The 20,218-nt window shown below is 42.9% G+C and overlaps 1 protein-coding gene across 1 annotated transcript; it reads left to right on the top strand.

The window, feature by feature from the left end:
- Window positions 1-6,754: 6,754 nt before the first annotated feature.
- LOC111957966 (forkhead box protein B2-like) lies at window positions 6,755-8,678 on the top strand. Its single transcript, XM_023979085.2, has one exon. The coding sequence runs from the start codon at window positions 7,228-7,230 to the stop codon at window positions 8,161-8,163; it is 936 nt and encodes a 311-aa protein (XP_023834853.1). The 5' UTR covers window positions 6,755-7,227; the 3' UTR covers window positions 8,164-8,678.
- Window positions 8,679-20,218: the final 11,540 nt, after the last annotated feature.

Raw genomic sequence — 20,218 nt, 5'->3', positions numbered from 1 at the left:
TTTTTTTTTTACTGTGATTGAACAGTAATCAACCCCAATTGAATTAAAACGCAATGAAAACATGTTATAGGATAACATAACATAAAAAAACACCTTCGGGAAGATCTCTCTCTCTCTCTCTTTTTCACACACAGACTTGGAGCAATTTGTGATTGACCGCATGCAAAAGGCGTTTGGCGTTACACACTGTAGTCCTCGTGTCACATAGGCCTACCCAACCATTTCATAATACCAGTAGGCAATATGTAAAAGTGGCGCAACACACACCTCAGCAGCCTGCCTCTCACCCCTCTTCAAGCTCACTCCTGTCCTCTATAAACAATAAACAGGCCATGACTGTAACTGACTGGCTATTACTTCGTAATAATTCATTTTTGTTCGTCAACAAAATGCAATTCTATAATTGTTATTATAAACTGGGTGGTTCGAGCCCAGAATGCTGATTGTTTGACAGCTGTGGTATATCAGACATATACCACAGGTATGACAAAACGTTCATTTTTACTGCTCTAATTACGTGTGTAACCAGTTTATAATAGCAGTAAGGCACATATATGGCCAATACACCGTGTCTAAGGGCTGTATCCAGGCACTCTGCGTTGCGTCGTGACCGGCCTTATTGCTTAACTATAATATAGTCAACATTGTTGTTCCTTGTTTGAAACCAAAATTATCAATTTTCTGAAGTCTACTTTGTTGAAACCACACAGAAGTTGTGGAGGGACATCCGATGTATGAGCAACAAATAGCTTACCAGCGATATGAGATTTCAGCATGGACAGCGGCGAAACATTGGTCTTGTCCCGACTCCAGAGAACTGACCTTCAGCACCACACTGACAGTGGACAGCGGCCGTTAGGTAGGCGGGTCTATCAATAGCCTAAATCTCACTGGCCACTAAGGAAAACCCAATTTAATGGCAGAGGGCTGCACAATAATCCTGAACGGGAAAGCTCCCAGTGTGGTTGTTCAGCCATATTTCAAACGTTCAACTTTTACAATTGTACATAATAGGGAATACATAACTGAAATAGACTTCTTCAGTGATTCGGACTCTAACCAGGCTAGTCAACTCCACAACTCGAATATTCTTGCAAATAAACTGGTCTTGCATGGCCAGGGCAGGTGCATAACCCATGGTGTGGGCAAGTGCAGAACATTATAGCTGAGAGGCGGGATGGGGGGGTAGAGAGAGGGAAATGATGGAGAGAGCTGACCACTGCCGCCCAGTGTCCATTGCCCGATAGAGCATCAACGGTCTTGCCCGCTCACCAGCCACTGCGCTACAACTGTCCCCCGTACTAAAGGATCTTCACCTTGTAATTTCTCTGAAAAACTGTCTCCGAGGTGAATGTGTAATTCACTCACTGTTCACAACTGACAGACCAATTTTTATATTTTTCCAATAATTGGTCTTTTGACCGATCACGTCAGATCATTTAATGTCAGCTCTTTCTCAGAGCTGATCTGATTGGTCAAAAGACCAATTCTTGAAAAAAAATATAGGCCGGTCTTAATAACTAGCCTACTTAAATTACTAAATGAGGACCAGATTTATGTCGTGATGGCACCAACCAAAAAGCCACTTTTCTGTCATGAGGAATATTATATAGGTTCACCAGAACTTGACTGAGTTTCCAATAACTTTTAACGACAACAAGGAGACGCCATCACCACCACCCCACCCGCTGTTTTATGGGGAAATAGAGCAATCATGGAGCATTATGCGTCACCACTAAATAATTTCCCATTACTCCAACGGTAGGGCCTAAACCTTACCACTCCCAAACCGGCTAATTTTTCCGTTGAAACAATAGGGTTAATTGATTTAAATGTTTCGCTCTGCCGCTATGCGCCCTGATGACTTCACGAGGGGTCTTTAAAGATTATTATCATAATTTCCATTATCCACATCTCTTTTCAAATGGGAGACAGAGGAATAACATCCTGCCCTAAGCTGAACAAATAATTATTAGACTCTCGAAACAAACAGACGACCCCTTTCCCCGCACCCCCACCCCATGTGTGGGCCCCCTCCCTGCGCCTTTATCCCCCTACCTCCTTCTTCAGCGGTGTGCCGCCTTAATTTATGCAAAATTAATTGATATATATTTTATAATTGATGTGCTGTAAAAATTAATGAGTAATTTATGTAATTAGTCAATTAAGGATAATTCCAGCATATGTTCAGTATGCCCAGAAGGTGTGCTTTACAAGTAGTTATTTGTCCAGGAGTTGGATGCTGCGAACACTACCTAATTAATTTTGTTATGCATATCAGCGCGATGTCTAGGCCTACTTAACGGCCCCCTATGTGAAAACAGATTTAATATTTATCTTTCCCGCGCGTTTAAAGAGGATGTATCCACCCGCATTAGCCTCTGTGGGCCTCGAAGGGCACCAACTAAATTTTAGGCGCTGAAAAACAATGGATTTTTCATGAAGCCTATAGGCCTAAATTACTTTTAAAAAGTGCTTTATTTTAAAGGTGCTTATATGAGGACTCATAGGCTCTGTATAAAATATACTCTTATATGGCGCTGGTGACTCTGTAGTGCTTGAAGGTGGCAGACGTAATGGAAGAGATCTGTTGGCAAATTAATTGACATGTTTTGCAGGGCCAGCCCTGGGCATAAGCTACATAGGCATTTGCCTAGGGCCTAGGGCTTTTTATTTTTTTATTTTTTACTCAGTCGGGGTCTTAACTTACTGTTGAATGCTAGAATACACAAAGTGCCATTTCGAAATTTGGTTGTGCATTCAGTAAAACATTTTAAAGTGGTAAATTAGTCTAGGGGGGGGGGTTCTACTAAGCTAGTGCTGGCTGCTGAGGGAAGGACGGCTCATAATAATGTCTGGAACGGAGCAAACGGATTGGCACCATTCCACTGATTCTGCTCCAGCCATTACCACGAGCCCGTCCTGCCCACTTAAGGTGCCACCAACCTCCTGTGAAGCTAACATATGGAATTGTTTTGAGATGGTCATACCAAGGATCATTTAGCGATTTGATTTTGAATATTAGGACCCCTTTAGATATCCTAAAAATACAGTACCAGTCAAAAGTTTGGACACACCTACTCATTCAAGGGTTTTTCTTTATTTTTACTTTTTTCTACATTGTAGAATAATAGTGAAGACATCAAAACTATGAAATAACACATATGGAATCAGATTCTTCAAAGTAGCCACCCTTTGCCTTGATGACAGCTTTGCACACTCTTGGCATTCTCTCAACCAGCTTCATGAGGTAGTCCCCTGGAATGCATTTCAATTAACAGGTGTGCCTTGTTAAAAGTACATTTGTGGAATTTATTTTCTTCTTAATGCGTTTGAGCCAATCAGTTGTGTTGTGACAAGGTAGGGATGGTATACAGAAGGTGGCCCTATTTGGTAAAAGACCAAGTCCATATTATGTCAGGAACAGCTCAAATAAGCAAAGAGAAACGACAGTCCATCATTACTTTAAGACATGAAGGTCAGTCAATACGGAACATTTCAAGAACTTTGAAAGTTTCTTCAAGTGCAGTCGGAAAAACCATCAAGTGCTATGATGAAACTGGCTCTCATGAGGACCGCCACAGGAAAGGAAGACCCAGAGTTACCTCTGCTGCAGAGGATAAGTTCATTAGAGTTAACTGCACCTCAGAAATTGCAGCCCAAATAAATGCTTCACAGAGTTCAAGTAACAGACATCTCAACAAAAACTGTTCAGAGAATACTACGTGAATCAGGCCTTCATGGTCAAATTGCTGCAAAGAAACCACTACTAAAGGACACCAATAAGAAGACACTTGCTTGGGCCAACAAACACGAGCAATGGACATTAGACCGGCGGAAATCTGTTCTTTGGTCTGAGGAGTCCAAATTTGAGATATTTGGTTCCAACCGCCGTGTCTTTGTGAGATGCAGAGTAGGTGAACGGATGATCTTCGTAAGTGTGATTCCCACGTGAAGCATGGAGGAGAAGGTGTGAAGGTGTGGTGGTGCTTTGCTGGTGACACTGTCTGTGATTTATTTACAATTCAAGGCACTCTTAACCAGCATGGCTACCACAGCATTTTGCAGCATTTTGTTTTTCAAAAGAACAATGACCCAACACACCTCCAGGCTGTGTAAGGGCTATTTGACCAAGAAGGAGAGGGCTGCATCAGATGACCTGACCTCCACAATCACCCGACCTTAACCCAATTGAGATGGTTTGGGATGAGTTGGACCACAGAGTGAAGGAAAAGCAGCCAACGAGTACTCAGCATATGTGGGAACTCCTTCAAGACTGTTGGAAAAGCATTCCTCATGAAGCTGGTTGAGAGCATGCCAAGTTTTGACTGGTACTGCATATACACATTTTGGGGGGGATGAAACATTGAATTTGGCTATTAGCCCATTAAAACGCATTGAAAAACAACAGATTCATACATGGAAAAACAGATAGTTAAAAAATGTAACAAAAGGAAGTTTGTTTTAAAGTGTCAGCGATATAAGAAAGATCAGGAAATTATTTGTATATAATTTTTCACCCATATTTAACAACAAAAAAATCGACACTAAACTACTTCCATATATACTTCCATAAATGTTTTTAACTGGTACTGCCTACCTTCAGACGAGTCATGTGAGGCTTGTGGGCGTCCTAGAGCAAAAAAACAAACAATATCTAAGTGTTCGTGAGAGTTTAACCTTTCCATATTAGTATCTAGCCCAAACTGTTTGGACACTACAAACAGAAGTTGGCAGATCGGCGGTGCAGACTTCAGACTAGTCCCGGGACTCTTGTGGGGGTCATAGAGCAAAACGGAGAGCACCATCGTGAGAGTCTCATCTTTTTGGTCATTAGTTTGTAGGCCAAACCGTTCGGATGCTACTGAAGTTTTCTTGAGAAGTCCGATTTTCGGGATGTCTCATAGTCTGACAAACACCGCTGTAGCTCGGTCTCCTTCCACCTCAGATGAGGAAGACCTCCATTGGTGGATTGAAACGCAGCCCATGCAAAAAAAAAAAAAACATATCTCTAGCTTAAACAGACAGATTTCGATGGGGATTTTGTATTATGCTAATTAGATTTATGCGGGGAATTGGACATACACTCTATGTTAACATGACACAAGGCTGTAAAACTGCACATTTCTCTCTTCGCCCCATGCCAAAACAAGTAGAATTTTATGAAATGAGTTATTCAATGTGAAACATGTCTCTTCGCCCCATGCCAAAACAAGTAGAACTTCATGAAATGAGTTATAAAATGTAAAACAATTCTCTCCGCCCCATTGCAAAATGTGTCGTATTGCAGAAATCTTGCTTTAAAACTGCTACATTTTCTCTATCCCCATGAACATTTTTCTAGAATTGCAGGAACTTGACTTTAAACCAAATCTTGCCCAGGGCCCCCAAAAGGCTAGAGCTGGCCCTGCCGTTTTGAATATTCATATATAAAATAGCAAGCTCACGCTTAATTACATTGTTGGACCTCTCTCCAAGGAAGGTAAATCACGGAAGGCTTAATTATTGTAATGTATTCGGGTCCCGCTGGGGCGCACGAGAAGACGGGCGCCGTTGAGGGCCGAGCCGTGACACCTGGCCGTGCAAAATCAGGAGCAGCTTTTGTTATTTCGTTTATCGGAACTCAGAGGAGGGAGCAAGTTTGTTTACATCCTTGTAGTATACGCGGGAGGGTGTTTAAACAGACAGACAGCAGGTTGGCTGCAAGGAGTCCCCTCACCGCAATTAATCTCCAACAACATGAGTGTGTGTGTGTGTGTGTGCGTGTGTGTGTGTGTGCGCGCGCGCGTGCGTGCGTGTTGGCAGGTTGGTTGGTTGCAACGAGTCCCCTCTCCGCAATTAATCAACGTGCGTTTGTGTGTGTGTGTGTGTGTGTGTTCATAGCCTACATGATTGATTGTTATCTTAAACTGCAGTTTCAACAATTTGAAAAAGAATGGAATGAAAATAGATCTTTCTAGATTTACACTCATAGGCTTACCATTGCCATATGTGATATCCTTCTGAACAGTGTGCATAAAGTTAAATTGCATAATGTGTATTTTCAAGCATCAAAATTACTGGGTAATAGCTTAGACTAGGTTGGAATCGGTCATATTTCGTCACATAAACAAATAATACACTAAGATAGAAAACGAAGATAAACGTAGCTATAACGAATTTGAGATTTTTCCAAAGAAATTGCTTCTTACAATGGCATCACACAAAAAGCTATTGTAGAATTTAAGAAATGAAAAGCAACGTTAAGAATTCAGAGATCTTTAGCTCTATCCAAGAAGGCATTAAAAAGCTCCAGTGTTTCAACTTGAACTTATTAACATAAAACACAGACAAGCGGCAAATTTTCATGGACGATTTACGAGAAGAAAATCTGACTTAAATTAACAAAATTGGTGAAAGATAAATTACATTCAAACATATTCGAATAAAGGTGAAAAAACTGTAAGAACATTTTGTTCTGTTTTAATTATCCCTTTATAGTTATCATATTCTTCCCTAAACATTAGTATTATTAGACTAGGCTACTATTATGGGGTTTTATATGCCCCATCACTAATATTTACTGTTATGTCCACCCTTTATCCTCTTGGAGCGCGCGAGGGTCCTGATTGGCACGGGCTAAGGGCACGCGGATGAGTTCAGATTTCCCCTTCCCCTCCTCTTTATTCCTCACCATCCATCCCTCCCCTTTCCCCCAACGTGTCCTTGAGTGCTTGTATGCCAGCCTTACAAAAACGGCGCGGGGTGGCCAGAAGAGCGCACTAGGAGCGCTCGGCCCCACACGAGGAGCATCACCAAACCCTCGCCCTGTGCTGTCGCAGAGACTGGTCTCGTATCTTCTGTGTAGCGGGAAAAGAAACAGCAAGAGACGGACTCTTTCATGTGTTGTCATTTTACGCACGAGATGAACTTCTGAATTTGTGTGCGCCGGTGGAGGAATGAGAAACCTTTTGGGGCTTTTTGTGAGCCACATCTTTGAGGAATTCATCTGGAGAAAGCATGACCGAAATGTGTGTCTGTGTTTGCCTGTCTGACTCACACATGATTTTAGACCACTAAAATACGAACACACAATGCCAGGAAATAAATGATTTTGGAGTCTCCAAACTTTGGAAAATCGTGCGTAAAGTCACTGATACTGACCAAAGCCTTGCAACAATATTCAGGCGCCCTCATCAGAAAATAGACAGCAGAGCTAAATCATAAATAGGCTTAGTAAGCACAAGCATGCCTCGTCCGGGGAAGAACTCGTACAGTGACCAGAAGCCGCCTTACTCCTATATCTCTCTGACAGCCATGGCCATCCAGAACTCAACGGAGAAGATGCTCCCACTGAGCGACATCTATAAGTTCATTATGGACCGCTTCCCTTACTACCGGGAGAACACACAGCGGTGGCAGAACTCTCTGCGACACAACCTGTCATTCAATGATTGCTTCATCAAAATCCCCCGGCGGCCCGATCAGCCGGGGAAGGGCAGCTTTTGGGCCCTGCACCCAGACTGTGGGGACATGTTCGAAAACGGCAGCTTTCTACGCAGGCGGAAGCGCTTTAAACTTCTGCGCGCTGAGCACATGGCCTGCAAGAGCTCCCCGATGATGCACTACTTCCACCACCAGGGCAAGCTGAGTGGAGGGCATCATGAGCATCCAGGCCCCGCGGCGGCAGTGGGCAGGCTCCCCCACTTTCAGAGCTACGGCAGCATCAACTGCGGACAGTCCGGCGGCTTCAAGCACCCGTTTGCCATTGAGAACATCATAGGTCGGGACTACAAGGGCGTGATGACGAGCGGGCTGCCCATCACTTCGGTAATGCACCACCTGGGCTACCCTGTGCCCGCGCAGCTCAGCAGTGTGGTCAACTCAATGTGGCCGCACGTCGGCATGCTGTCAGATTCCATGAGCGCCATACCCGTCTCCTCAGAGTATGCGCCCTTTGGCGTGTCCATGAAGGGTCTCTACCATCACGCCAGTGGACAGACGCTACCCGCTGTTCCTGTGCCCATCAAACCCACCCCGTCTATGGGTCCGATGCCGGGTCTTTCGGGCCTTCCGTCCGGCCCATCGCAGCTCTGCTCCTCTTCATCCATGCTGGAGAAGAATGGTTCCGACCCTTTGGAGGGCAAGGGCAACGCGATACACCCGGCTCTTCTGCTGTCTTAACCGGGTAAAACATCAACAACTCGATTCTGTATCTACGAGGGAACGAGAGCAGTATCTAAAATGTTAATCATGTATAGTTGCCTAGATGTTGAGCAGGTATGAAAAGCTGTAAAGGAATTCAGACTGTATCTTTATAGTGATGAGTTGTAAGCTACCACGTATTTCAGCATAATTTCTTCTTAAATCCATTATTAGCACATTTTGTGAAGGTATTTATGACATTACATGTGGCACTAAAATACAATGAGGAATTGACCCAAAGAGAGTTTTAATTTAATAATAATAATTTAGTCAATCAAAATAAAGAAGAAAATCAAAACTTGCTGCCTCAGTTTTTAAATGTATGAGCGGATAATATAAATGATTTCAAAGTTTTTGTTCATTAGATTTAATTGAAAAATGAAACGTGTTGTCTAATAATAGCACACATGTTTATTATGGGCTGTTCTTATTAGCACGCTAAATGAATATAACATGTAAGATAAATGTTATGACTGTAAAATAACATGATTTATCTTAAGAGATTTATAAAGAACTTTAAACGAAATTCATCATCTGTCTGAGTTATTTTGTCATTTTTTTTGTGTGGATTGTTTCGTTTGAATTATCGAGACGTTTTTTCTGACGTCGTTTGTTTGCTGGTTTTCCTCAATTGTGTGACACCTCGTGTGAAAGGCATGAGAGCAAGTCACACTATCTTGCGCTTGTTATACACGATATTTCAGGTGTCAATTTATGTGGTCAAATTGAAGATTAGAGAATCATTCACGCACTTGAACATGTTGTAGTACAAATATGGTCTCATTGCCTAATGTAGGCCAATGTTTGCTTTATGGGGTATCATGATATTCACAGAGCTCGTCACCAAGCTAAAGAGTAGATGCGTTTATGTTTTTATGATTATTATGATTGTTATTATGTTTGAATCATATTAACATAATCACGCGCATAAACGAGCGCAGTAAAGCATCAAACTCTGGGAGAAAAACGGCCTGACGCGCGGGGCACCTGTTGCGCGTTATCCAATTGAGACAGTTTATTAACCAGGGATTTCACCGTTTTTGTATACAATCAAGCAGAAAACAAGCGTCCCACACATTGAACTATATTGAGATATCTGTTATTAAGTTGTTAGGCTATGCTATGATAACATCAAATATACTTTTCCCCAATATTGTTGTAACATGTAGCTTAAAGGTCATTAAATATATGTCAATTAACTTCCGTGTTTGCAAGGACTCCAGATGTAGCACTGAACCTTAGATTACTGTGATTGTGTGTATGTGTGTGTGTGTGTGTGTGTGTGTGTCTAGAAGACCTGGCTGCTATGAGTGTGCCACAAAGGATGGATTGAGGGGGGTGTATTATATACCTCCATAACTTCAAAAGCGGGCATTAGATGAAGTTTTCTTTTGTTTTTCTCTTTCCAACATAATCCCACCTTTGAAGTCCAGGGAGCAGGTCCCCTCCAGAACACAAAGGGCTTGGTACTGCCCACTGACAGTGACTTACTTTCAGGCTTCCTGTTTAGCATTCCAAAGGCAACCATAACCCATTCCGTTGTCACACCGGCCTCTGAACAAATAATTGAGACGTACAAGTGGAGGAAAGACGTGGGAGTTAGGATTAAAATGGGTCTGTGTCATTATTAATGAGGTATCTGTCACATACGCACATGCATACACAAACACACGCACCATATCTCAAATCCTTCTCTTTTTGTATAATTCTCCATGACTTTCTCTAAATAACAGCCCAGTGGTGAACTGAAAAGCATCTGGAGGCTTCTCTCTCTCTCTCTCTCTCTCTCTACAGTATATTAGTTATACCGAGTGATATTGTTATGAGGAGGTAATACCCTAATCTGTGTTGTCTCTCTAATGATTCTCCCAGTGTTACTGTATAATTAAACACCTCTTAATTACCAGCTAATAAGAGGCGTAATAATGTCTCAATTATCCTCGCTGATCCTCTAGCTTCAGAATATCACAGCTTCTTGAATCAGAATATCACATGACCATCTGACATGTGTATGTTTGCACATTCAGTTTTCCTGGCTATTCTAAGTGGGTCCCTGTGTGTGTGTGTGTGTGTGTGTGTCCCATGATATAGCTACTCGGTACAATAGCACAGTAATAAACCTATCATATCAAGTTGTACCTGATCAAGAGGCCACAGACAAAGAGATAAAATGAATATGAATGGGGCTGAAAGTGAGATGACAATATTTCGTTTGCGCAAGGCAAATACGTCATTATATCTTAGAAAAACTGATTAACTAAACTGTATGACATGAATATGAATCGAACTTTTGTTCTGTGAAAATCTGTTAATCACAAATAATATGACTGTTAAGATGAATAAAATATGAGGTCAGGGGGTTGTTGCTGCACGACCCTCCTAAGCATAACGCTCCAGCCTTGAATAGGAGATGAGACATTAACCATAATTACCCAGACTCCATCGGGGCCAGGGTGACAAATTCTACATGAGTTTTTTTAATGACCAACAAGAGCAGACCATTATAATGAGCAGCTTAATTCATTAATGCTCTCATTCATCCACACACACACACACACACACACACCTGTCTCTTATACACATCTAGATGTGTATAAGAGACAGGTGTGTGTGTGTGTGTGTGTCTAGAAGACCTGGCTGCTATGAGTGTGCCACAAAGGATGGATTGAGGCTGTCTCTTATACACATCTAGATGTGTATAAGAGACAGGTGTGTGTGTGTGTGTGTGTGTGTGTCTAGAAGACCTGGCTGCTATGAGTGTGCCACAAAGGATGGATTGAGGGGGGTGTATTATATACCTCCATNACACACACACACACACACACACACACACACACACACACACACACACACACACACAAACACACAAACACACAAATTAAGCAGAGCAGAGATATAACATTCTCTGAAACGGATAGTACATTTTATTATGTTGATACCATTGTATGAGAGAAATTGTGGTAATAGATAAAAACATATAATTGCATTGATAGATTCATCGTTTAATCCAGCAGCATTTAGGGTGAGCAATTACAATTACATCGCTGCAGTTATCTATACTCGAGTTAAACCATCAGTGTGTACGTAAACTAAGGTCTACCCATCCGCACAGGGTAAACAATAGAGATAAGGTGTGTGTTTGGGATCGACAGCAGTTGGCGTCTGCAGACTAGCTGATCTACAAATAATAACGAACTGTCATTTAGGATGTGATGCGATTTGTACACTACTGGTCAAAAGTTTTAGAACACCTACTCATTCAAGGGTTTTTCTTTATTTGTACTATTTTCTACATTGTAGAATAATAGTGAAGACATGAAAACTATGAAATAATACATATGGAAGCATGTAATAACCAAAAAGTGTTAAACAAATCAAAATATATTTTATATTTGAGATTCTTCAAATAGCCACCCTTTGCCTTGGTGACAGCTTTGCACACTTAAGGACACCAATAATAAGAAGAGACTTGCTTGGGCCAAGAAATACGAGCAATGGACATCAGACCGGTGGAAATGTGTCCTTTGGTCTGGAGTCCAAATTGGAGATTTTTGGTTCCAAACGCTGTGTCTTTGTGAGACGCGGTGTGGGTGAACGGATGATCTCCACATGTATATTTCCCACCGTAAAGCATGGATGAGAAGGTGTGATGGTGTGGGGGTCCTTTGCTGGTGACACTGTCTGTGATTTATTTAGAATTCAAGGCACACTTAACTAGCATGGCTACCACAGCATTCTGTAGTGATATGCCATCCCATCTGGTTTGGGCTTAGTGGGACTATCATTTGTTGTCAACAGGACAATGACCCAACATACCTCCAGGCTGTGTAAGGGCTATTTTACCAAGAAGGAGAGTGATGGAGTGCTGCATCAGATGACCTGGCCTCCACAATCCCCTGTCCTCAACCTAATTGAGATGGTTTGGGATGTGTCGGACCCCAGAGTGAAGGAAAAGCAGCCAACAAGTGCTCAACATATGTGGGAATTCCTTCAAGACTGTTGGAAAAGCAGTCCAGGTGAAGCTGGTTGAGAGAATGGCAAGAGTGTGTAAAACTGTCATCAAGGAAAAGGGTGGCTATTAGAAGAATCTCAAATATAAAATATATTTTGATTTGTTTGACACTTTTTTTGGTTACTACATGATTCCATGTGTATTATTTCATAGTTTTCATGTCTCCACTATTATTCTACAATGTAGAAAATAGTACAAATAAAGAAAAACCCTTGAATGAGTAGGTGTTCTAAAACAATTGACCGGTAGTCTAGATCATCCGTCAGTCTGCAGTTGCCAAGTGCAATGTCGTCGATCTCAAGCATGCATTCTTCTCCGTCTCGGCACAAACTCGTGGCTTAACAAGACAGCAGACAGTAGAGAACAAGACCCCCACAAGGGCACAAGGGCTGCACCATATAGCAGCACTAATGAAATTATAATATTCTTAAGAGGTTTCTTTATCAACTTGAATTTCCAGTGCCAGGGAAAGTGCGACCTCAGAGGATACTTATCTCAGGACCTTGAGAGAGCAACTCCACTGTGCAACTGAGAAACTTTACACACTCGATCTGCAACACTAGAATATATTAAAATATTTTTTTTCAAACCATTGTAATTATAGTATATGTCACCTGCTGACATAGTTACTGTGTGTCACCTATGTTGACGTTTTCACTCTTGACAAACTTCTGCAAGCCTTCGATTAGAGGGCTAGCACTCTACCTCCTGTGCCATAAAGGTCCACACATCTCTTGGCAGAGGCCATTAAAGTACACCCACACACAAGGAGACAACTATTTTGTTGATAAGGCAGTATTGCACTCCAATAGCCTACATCTGTACATAGCTGCCTTCAAAGCCAACCTCGCAGATTGCCTGGATGAGTTACCCTCATCATGCTAACGTATATGATTCACTGCTAGCGGGCGCTGGGAGTACGGACCACAGCTGCTGCCACTCGGTAATAGCTGCCTCACCGTCTGTACCACGCCAGCCCATTGATGGTGGGGATAGTTGGCACATGACGTGTCTGCTGCCCGTCGAGACAGTAAAGCCCGGCTAATGAAAAACTCACCTAACATTAACCATCGGCCCCAGCAACAGAGAGAAGCTGTCAGCCCCGGCACTCTAAACGGCAGGTCACCCAGAGAGGACCGCAGATTACAATAACTCTCTCTTTTCATTGTCGTTCACTTTTTGCACAGCCTCTTATCTTGCTTTCTCCAACCCTTTCTTTCTCTCTCTCTCCCTTAGACCCCCCCTTTCTTCTCTCGATCCCTTTCTCTCATATTGTCTCTCTCTCTCTCTGTGATTCAGGGTGATTCAGTGCTCAGAGGTGAGGGTCTAGATGCCCTCTGGTTGTCCTTTGAACAAGGTCCTCTGACGCAACTCATCCAATCTCCATTCTGCTGTCGGCGTTAATGGTTCACATTATTCTACCTGATTAGAGATTATTACACTTCATTATGGATTACAAAAAGGGGTCAGGGGGCATTCTTGTTGGCCTCCGTCCCATGCTTTCTCCTTTTTCAATCCTTTCTCCTCTTTCATCTCTCACTTTCTGTAACGAACGTCGTCGGGAGAAGGAGAAGAGGACCAAGGTGCAGCGTGGTACGTGTTCATATTACTTTAATAAAATACGAAACACTTGACAAAACAACAGAAACGACAAACGAACAGTTCTGTAAGGTGATGACACACAAAACAGAAAACACCTACCCACAAACACAGGTGGGAACAGGCTACCTAAGTATGGTTCTCAATCAGAGACAACGATAGACAGCTGCCTCTGATTGGGAACCATACCAGGCCAAACGCATAGAAATACAAAACAAGGACAACATAGAACACCAGACATAGAATGCCCACCCAAACTCACGCCCTGACCAACCAAAATAGAGACATAAAAAGGATCTCTACGGTCAGGGCGTGACACTTTCTCACACAGTCTACTTGGGGACACAGTCTACTTGGAGAAGAGGTTCATTTAACCTCCCAAAAACATTCCAACCTTTTGAGGAGGGTAAGGATAAGTGTTCATATTCTTTTTCATGGCCCCAACAATAGAAATGGAGGGTAAAGTACTCAAAAAGTGCTGAAAAGAGAAAGTCAAACGTATGGCTTTTCTCAGAAACCCAAAGTATGAACAATTCCAGTTTTGAACAGTTAGAAATACATCTACTGCAGCCTACTAGACTTTCACACACGGTTCGTATACATTAGACAAAAACGGAAAAAAACAGACTCAAGCCGGGAAGGATTACCTGAACTTGTCCAACCAATTTCCATTGCAAAACGTTTTTCTATGGTGTATCCTAATGAGTGTATCCTACACTCAGACCCATTCCAGCCATTTCCCTTCCCATCCCTGTCGGGGGCTCCCGAGTGGTGCAGCGGTCTAAGGCACTGCATCTCAGTGCTAGAGGCGTTACTACAGACCCTAGTTTGATTCCAGGCTGTATCACAACCGGCCGTGATTGGGAGTCCCATAGGGCGGCGCACAATTGGACCGGCATCGTTAGGGTTTGACCGGGGTAGGACGTCATTGTAAATAAGAATTTGTTCTTAACTGACTTGCCTAGTCGAATATACAAATTTAACCACTTCAGGGGACGTTAAGGATCTATAGGTGGATGTCTGACCATCCGACTGCACCGCAGCCTCTTTGTCCAGTAAGAGAGTACAGACAACAGGACACTCCCTGCCCAAGGCCACAGATATGGAGTTACCGGACCTGCAGGGAAGGAGGAAAGAGAGAAACAGAGAGATGGACCATTATGTGTATTCCATGATGTCGGTTTTACATGTTTGTATTATGTGTGTCTGTGCGATATGAGTGCGTGAGTATGTGCATGTTTGTGTAGTTATGGGTTTAGGAGAGAAACACACAAAGGGAAAGAGAGAGGAGAATATGAATGTGTTTGTATTGTATGGCAGTAGAGGGCCATTAGACCTGGGCATGAACTCTTAGATAAAGCACACAGACAAAGGAATGGATAATTATGGCAAAGCTTGAGCAGGTTTAATTCTGAAGCTCACATCAATCACATGAGCCCTGAGGGTGTGTGTGTTTGTCTGTGTGCTCGTATGTGATGTATGAGTGAATGTGTCTAAGAGCAGAGACAGAGAAAGAGTGAGGGGAGGATATAGGTACTCAAGAGAGATAGGATCTCACATTACAGGTAGGTGTAGGTTTCTTCAACACGGGTGACAATCTGTCTTCTGCAGTTTGACTTTGACGTTAACATTAGGGTGCTTGCTTTCACAATATGCTGTAGGCACGCTTCCTATGCCACAGGGCCCGTAATCATAAAGTTTCTCAGAGTAGAAGTGCTGCTGATCTAGGATAAGTTTTCTCTTTAAGACTATAATCATCGACAGGGGGGACCTGGTCCAAGATCAGCCCTCCTACTCTGAGATGGTTTATGTATACTGACCCAGACCTTGCAGCAGAGGCTACCGGTACGGTAGCTACGCAGGAACGGCGGGGTCTAGCTACGACCCACTGTTCTAGTCTCTCGTTAGTGTTAATTGCGGCTGTGGCAGCGGTTAAAGGAAAGGTCCTCCACTGACTCCCGGATCATTTATCTCTCCATTAGAGGAAGCACTTGGGTTTTTATTGGTGCAATAAAGTCTATCTTAACTCACCTGACCCCTGAGCGCGGTGGGGCCCCCGACTCCCTCTGCATATTCATCATCTCACTCGGAGCGTGAGGGAACACGGGCATGTTGTTCCTCCCAATCACTTAATTACTGTTATCTTTAATTAGGCAAACAAGGGGAACTGGATTAATCGCACAGACAAAGACCCCGGCGCGTCGTGTGTGTGTGTTTGTGTGTGTGTGTGTGTGTGTGTTTGAGCATGCGTGTGTGTCAAGGCATGTTCTCTCTCTGTAACTGCACACCAGTTTGTGTCACTTTGTTATTCATTGTCTGACTTTTAATTTTACGCGATGTTTCATTTTTATAACAAACACATTGTTGCTGTGCTTAACTGGACCCATGGAAATAATCAAAAACCATCCATTGAAAGACACTTATGATAGGAGATACTGTGAATTTTTACTTTGATATCTATCCATTGAAAAAAAGAAAAGTTTATGGCAAAATGTTCAAAACCCCAAAGATCTGCCCTATACGAATAAATCAAGATTTTGTCCATGAAAACATCAATAGCAAAATCACCCAGGTTAAATTCAGTCTGAAAGGTTAAATCCAGTCTGCTTGCACCCTCTAGTGGCCATTAGGGTTCATGTTTTCATGGACAAAACCTCAAATGAAACATTGGGTCAGATCCCAAATCAACTTCTAACCCTACCTATACACTTGAAGAGATCTAAAGGGATTGTGTAGTCTGCCACACCATCCATCCCTACTTCCGTACTGCGCCAAACACAAATAGAATTCTGACAGTCTGGAACTTTGTAGGGCTTGCTTTTGAGTGCACAAAGTTTGTGCTACAAGTTACATCGCAACATTTAATTTACAGTTTGCCATCTCCAGTTGTGCCGCACTGTATAAAGGGTGCACGCACACAACAGTTCGGTCTCGTTCCCCTGCTCGGAAGGGATTTCCACATAACACCATCATTTGGATAGCCACTCTAGCTTCGCCCTCATGTCAGTCCTAGCAAGCTAGCAAGTAGGCTAGGTAGTGCTCGGTATCAACAGCCAATCCAGTGCGGGCTGGAAACTATAGTGAGCTTCGATTGGTCAATAGCGATTGCATAAAGTTCAGCTTTACCCAACTTTGGTCGCTCTCTGTTCACGCTCCCTCCTTTGAAAATGAATTGGGCTCCGTTATTTCATCACACCCATCGTGTTTTGTGGAAATGCAACGTCACAGAGCGTTCACACTATAAAAGCGGCAATCGCCTAGCCACGCTAGCCTCGCCCTCATGTGGGTGTTAACAAGCTAGCAAGCAAGCCAGGTAGTGCAACATATCAACCATATAGAATTAAAAAGGCCTCTAGTGGTCAAAAGGCCATTTAAGCATGGTCAGCGCCATTGAGGGCTTCCACCATGCTTCCGCCATTTTAAGTAGTCAAAATAGTTAACTGGGTGGGGATTCCTATGGGTTTTATGCTCAATGGAGCTGCCCAAGATGTCACAGACACTGTAATGGCAGAGATATAAAGATGAGTCCTCTATCTATTTCTATGGTATGAACAGCCATAGTCAGCCAGTCCAGTAAGGGTTGGAAGTTATGGTGAGCTTTGATTGGTCACTCTCCTGTCCCGTTCAGCTCCCTCGCCCATGCTCGAGTCGCTAAATGGTCCCCCTGCCCACTCTGCTTCTCTCGCCTTCCTTCCATTGACAGTGAATAGGTGTGTTCGAGCTGGAAGCCTAACGAAGCCGACAGTAGACAAAGTCAGCGAGTAAAGTCTGGGGAGGTGCATCTGCCACAGCCGAGTCGTACACTGAATTGGTTTTCCAACAGCAAGGCTCAGATCAACATGGCAGTGTCAACATAGCTGCTATTGTTTAGAAAAGTTGGTCTGTATAAATGTTGAAATAAACTTAAATAAACTAAACCATATCACACACTCACAAACTGGAAAGATAACATGTGTCCAACTCATTGGTTAGAGCAGGGTGTCAAATTCATTGCACAGAGGGCGGAGTTTCTGCAGGGTTTCATTTTTTCTTTTCAAATAAGACCTAGACAACCAGGTGAGGGGAGTTCCTTACTACTCAATCAACTACAAGGGTGGACTGAAAACCCGCAGACACTCTGCCCTCCGTGGAAGGAGTTTGACACGTGGGTTAGAAAGAGGTTTCAAATATCACTTTTAAATTGTATTCCCTGTAGTTTTAGAATTCGGGCAAAGTTGGTTCCCTGTTTCAGTCACTTATTTTGCCATGTTTGTAGTGGTCAAAAAAAAATTATTGGTTGACAAATAGTGCTTCTCACAATGCAGGTGGTGCAGTTCGTGAGAAGCAACTGCAGCGACTAGAAGGTGACTTCATCAAAAACTGCAGGACCTTTGAGCACATTATTTTTGTATAGTTCATGCAGTCAGCAAGTCAGACAATTTTTTAACCATAATGCAACAGACTTGGAAAGGCAGTGACCAACGATGGTCAACAACTTGATAAAAGTGATCCATTCGAAGGCGCCCAATGACTTCCTATGTTTCACTGCGTGATGCGGATGTATAGTGTGAATGCATGCATCAACCAATGGTAACGTGTCATGCCGTCAGGCACCAGATTGCTATTTTTATTTAATTTATTTGTATTTAACCTTTATTTAACTAGGCAAGTCAGTTAAAAACAAATTCTTATTTACAATGACGGCCTACCAAAAGGTAAAAGGCCTCCTGCAGGAACGGGGTCTGGAATTTAAAAAATTACAAAATAGAATATAAATATAGGACAAAACATACATCACGACAAGAGAGACAACACAACACTACATAAAGAGAGACCTAAGACAACAACATAGCAAGGCAGCAATACATGACAACACAGCATGGTAGCAACACAACATAACAACAACATGGTAGCAACACAACATGGTAGCAACACAACATGGTAGCAGCGCAAAACATGGTACAAACATTATTGGGCACAGACAACAGCACAAAGGGCAAGAAGGTAGAGACAACAATACATCACGCGAAGCAGCCACAACTGTCAGTAAGAGTGTCCATGATTGAGTCTTTTAATGAAGAGATTGAGATAAAACTGTCCAGTTTGAGTGTTTGTTGCAGCTCGTTCCAGTCGCTAGCTGCAGCAAACAGAAAAGAGGAGCGACCCAGGGATGTGTGTGCTTTGGGGACCTTTAACAGAATGTGACTGGCAGAACGGGTGTTGTATGTGGAGGATGAGGGCTGCAGTAGATATCTCAGAGACGGGGGAGTGAGACCTAAGAGGGTTTTATAAATAAGCATCAACCAGTGAGTCTTGCGACGGGTATACAGAGATGACCAGTTTACAGAGGAGTATAGAGTGCAGTGATGTGTCCTATAAGGAGCATCACTGCACTCTATACTCCTCTGTAAACTGGTCACGGTAAAGAAAATCTAGCTGTTTGAGAGCACCCTTACCTTTATACCTTTATTTAACTAGGCAAGTCAGTTAAGAAAAAAATATTATTTTCAATGACGGCCTAGGAACAGTGGGTTAGCTGCCTTGTTCAGATCGACAGATTTGTACCTTGCCAGCTCAGGGAATCGAACTTGAAACCTTTCGGTTACTAGCCCAACGCTCCAACCACTAGGCTACCCTACCTGCTGATCTATAAATGATGTCTCCATAATCTATCATGGGTAGGATGGTCATCTGAATCAGGGTTAGTTTGGCAGCTGGGTGAAAGAGGAGCGATTACGATAGAGGAAACCAAGTCTAGATTTAACTTTAGCCTGCAGCTTTGATATGTGCTGAGAGAAGGACAGTGTACCATCTAGTCATACTCTCAAGTACTTGTATGAGGTGACTATCTCAATCTCTAAACCTTCAGCAGTTTGTAATCACACCTGTGGGGAGAGGGGCATTCTTCTTACCAAACCACATGACCCTGGTTTTGGAGGTGTTCAGAACAAGGTTAAGGGTATAGGGTGTCCTGACTCTCTGAGGTCATTAAAAGATCCCATGGCACTTATCGTAAGAGTAGGGGTGTTAACCCCGGTGTCCTGGCTAAATTCCCAATCTGGCCCTCAACCATCACGGTCACCTAATAATCCCCAGTTTACAATTGGCTCATTCATCCCCCTCCTCTCCCCTGTAACTATTCCCCAGGTCGTTGCTGCAAATGAGAACGTGTTCTCAGTCAACTTACCTGGTAAAATAACGGTAAAAAAATAAATAATAATAAATAAAATAAAAATAGGAAGCTTGTTAGAAACTAGGAAATATTTGTTGTCGAGCGTTTAACACGAAATCCGGGGAGGGGCCAGCTGAGTATAAGACTGTGTCATCTGCATATAAATGGATGAGAGAGCTTCCTACTGCCTGAGCTATGTTGTTGATGTAAATTGAGAAGAGCGTGGGGCCTAGGATTGAGCCTTGGGGTACTCCCTTGGTGACAGGCAGTGG

Source organism: Salvelinus sp. IW2-2015, linkage group LG33 (genome assembly GCF_002910315.2).
Source record: "Salvelinus sp. IW2-2015 linkage group LG33, ASM291031v2, whole genome shotgun sequence".
Taxonomy (NCBI): domain Eukaryota; kingdom Metazoa; phylum Chordata; class Actinopteri; order Salmoniformes; family Salmonidae; genus Salvelinus; species Salvelinus sp. IW2-2015.
This window is presented reverse-complemented; position numbering and strand designations above follow the sequence as displayed.

Coding starts and splice junctions, on each gene's coding strand:
- LOC111957966 (XM_023979085.2), top strand. CDS start 7,228: ATGCCTCGTCCGGGGAAGAACTCGTACAGTGACCAGAAGCCGCCTTAC.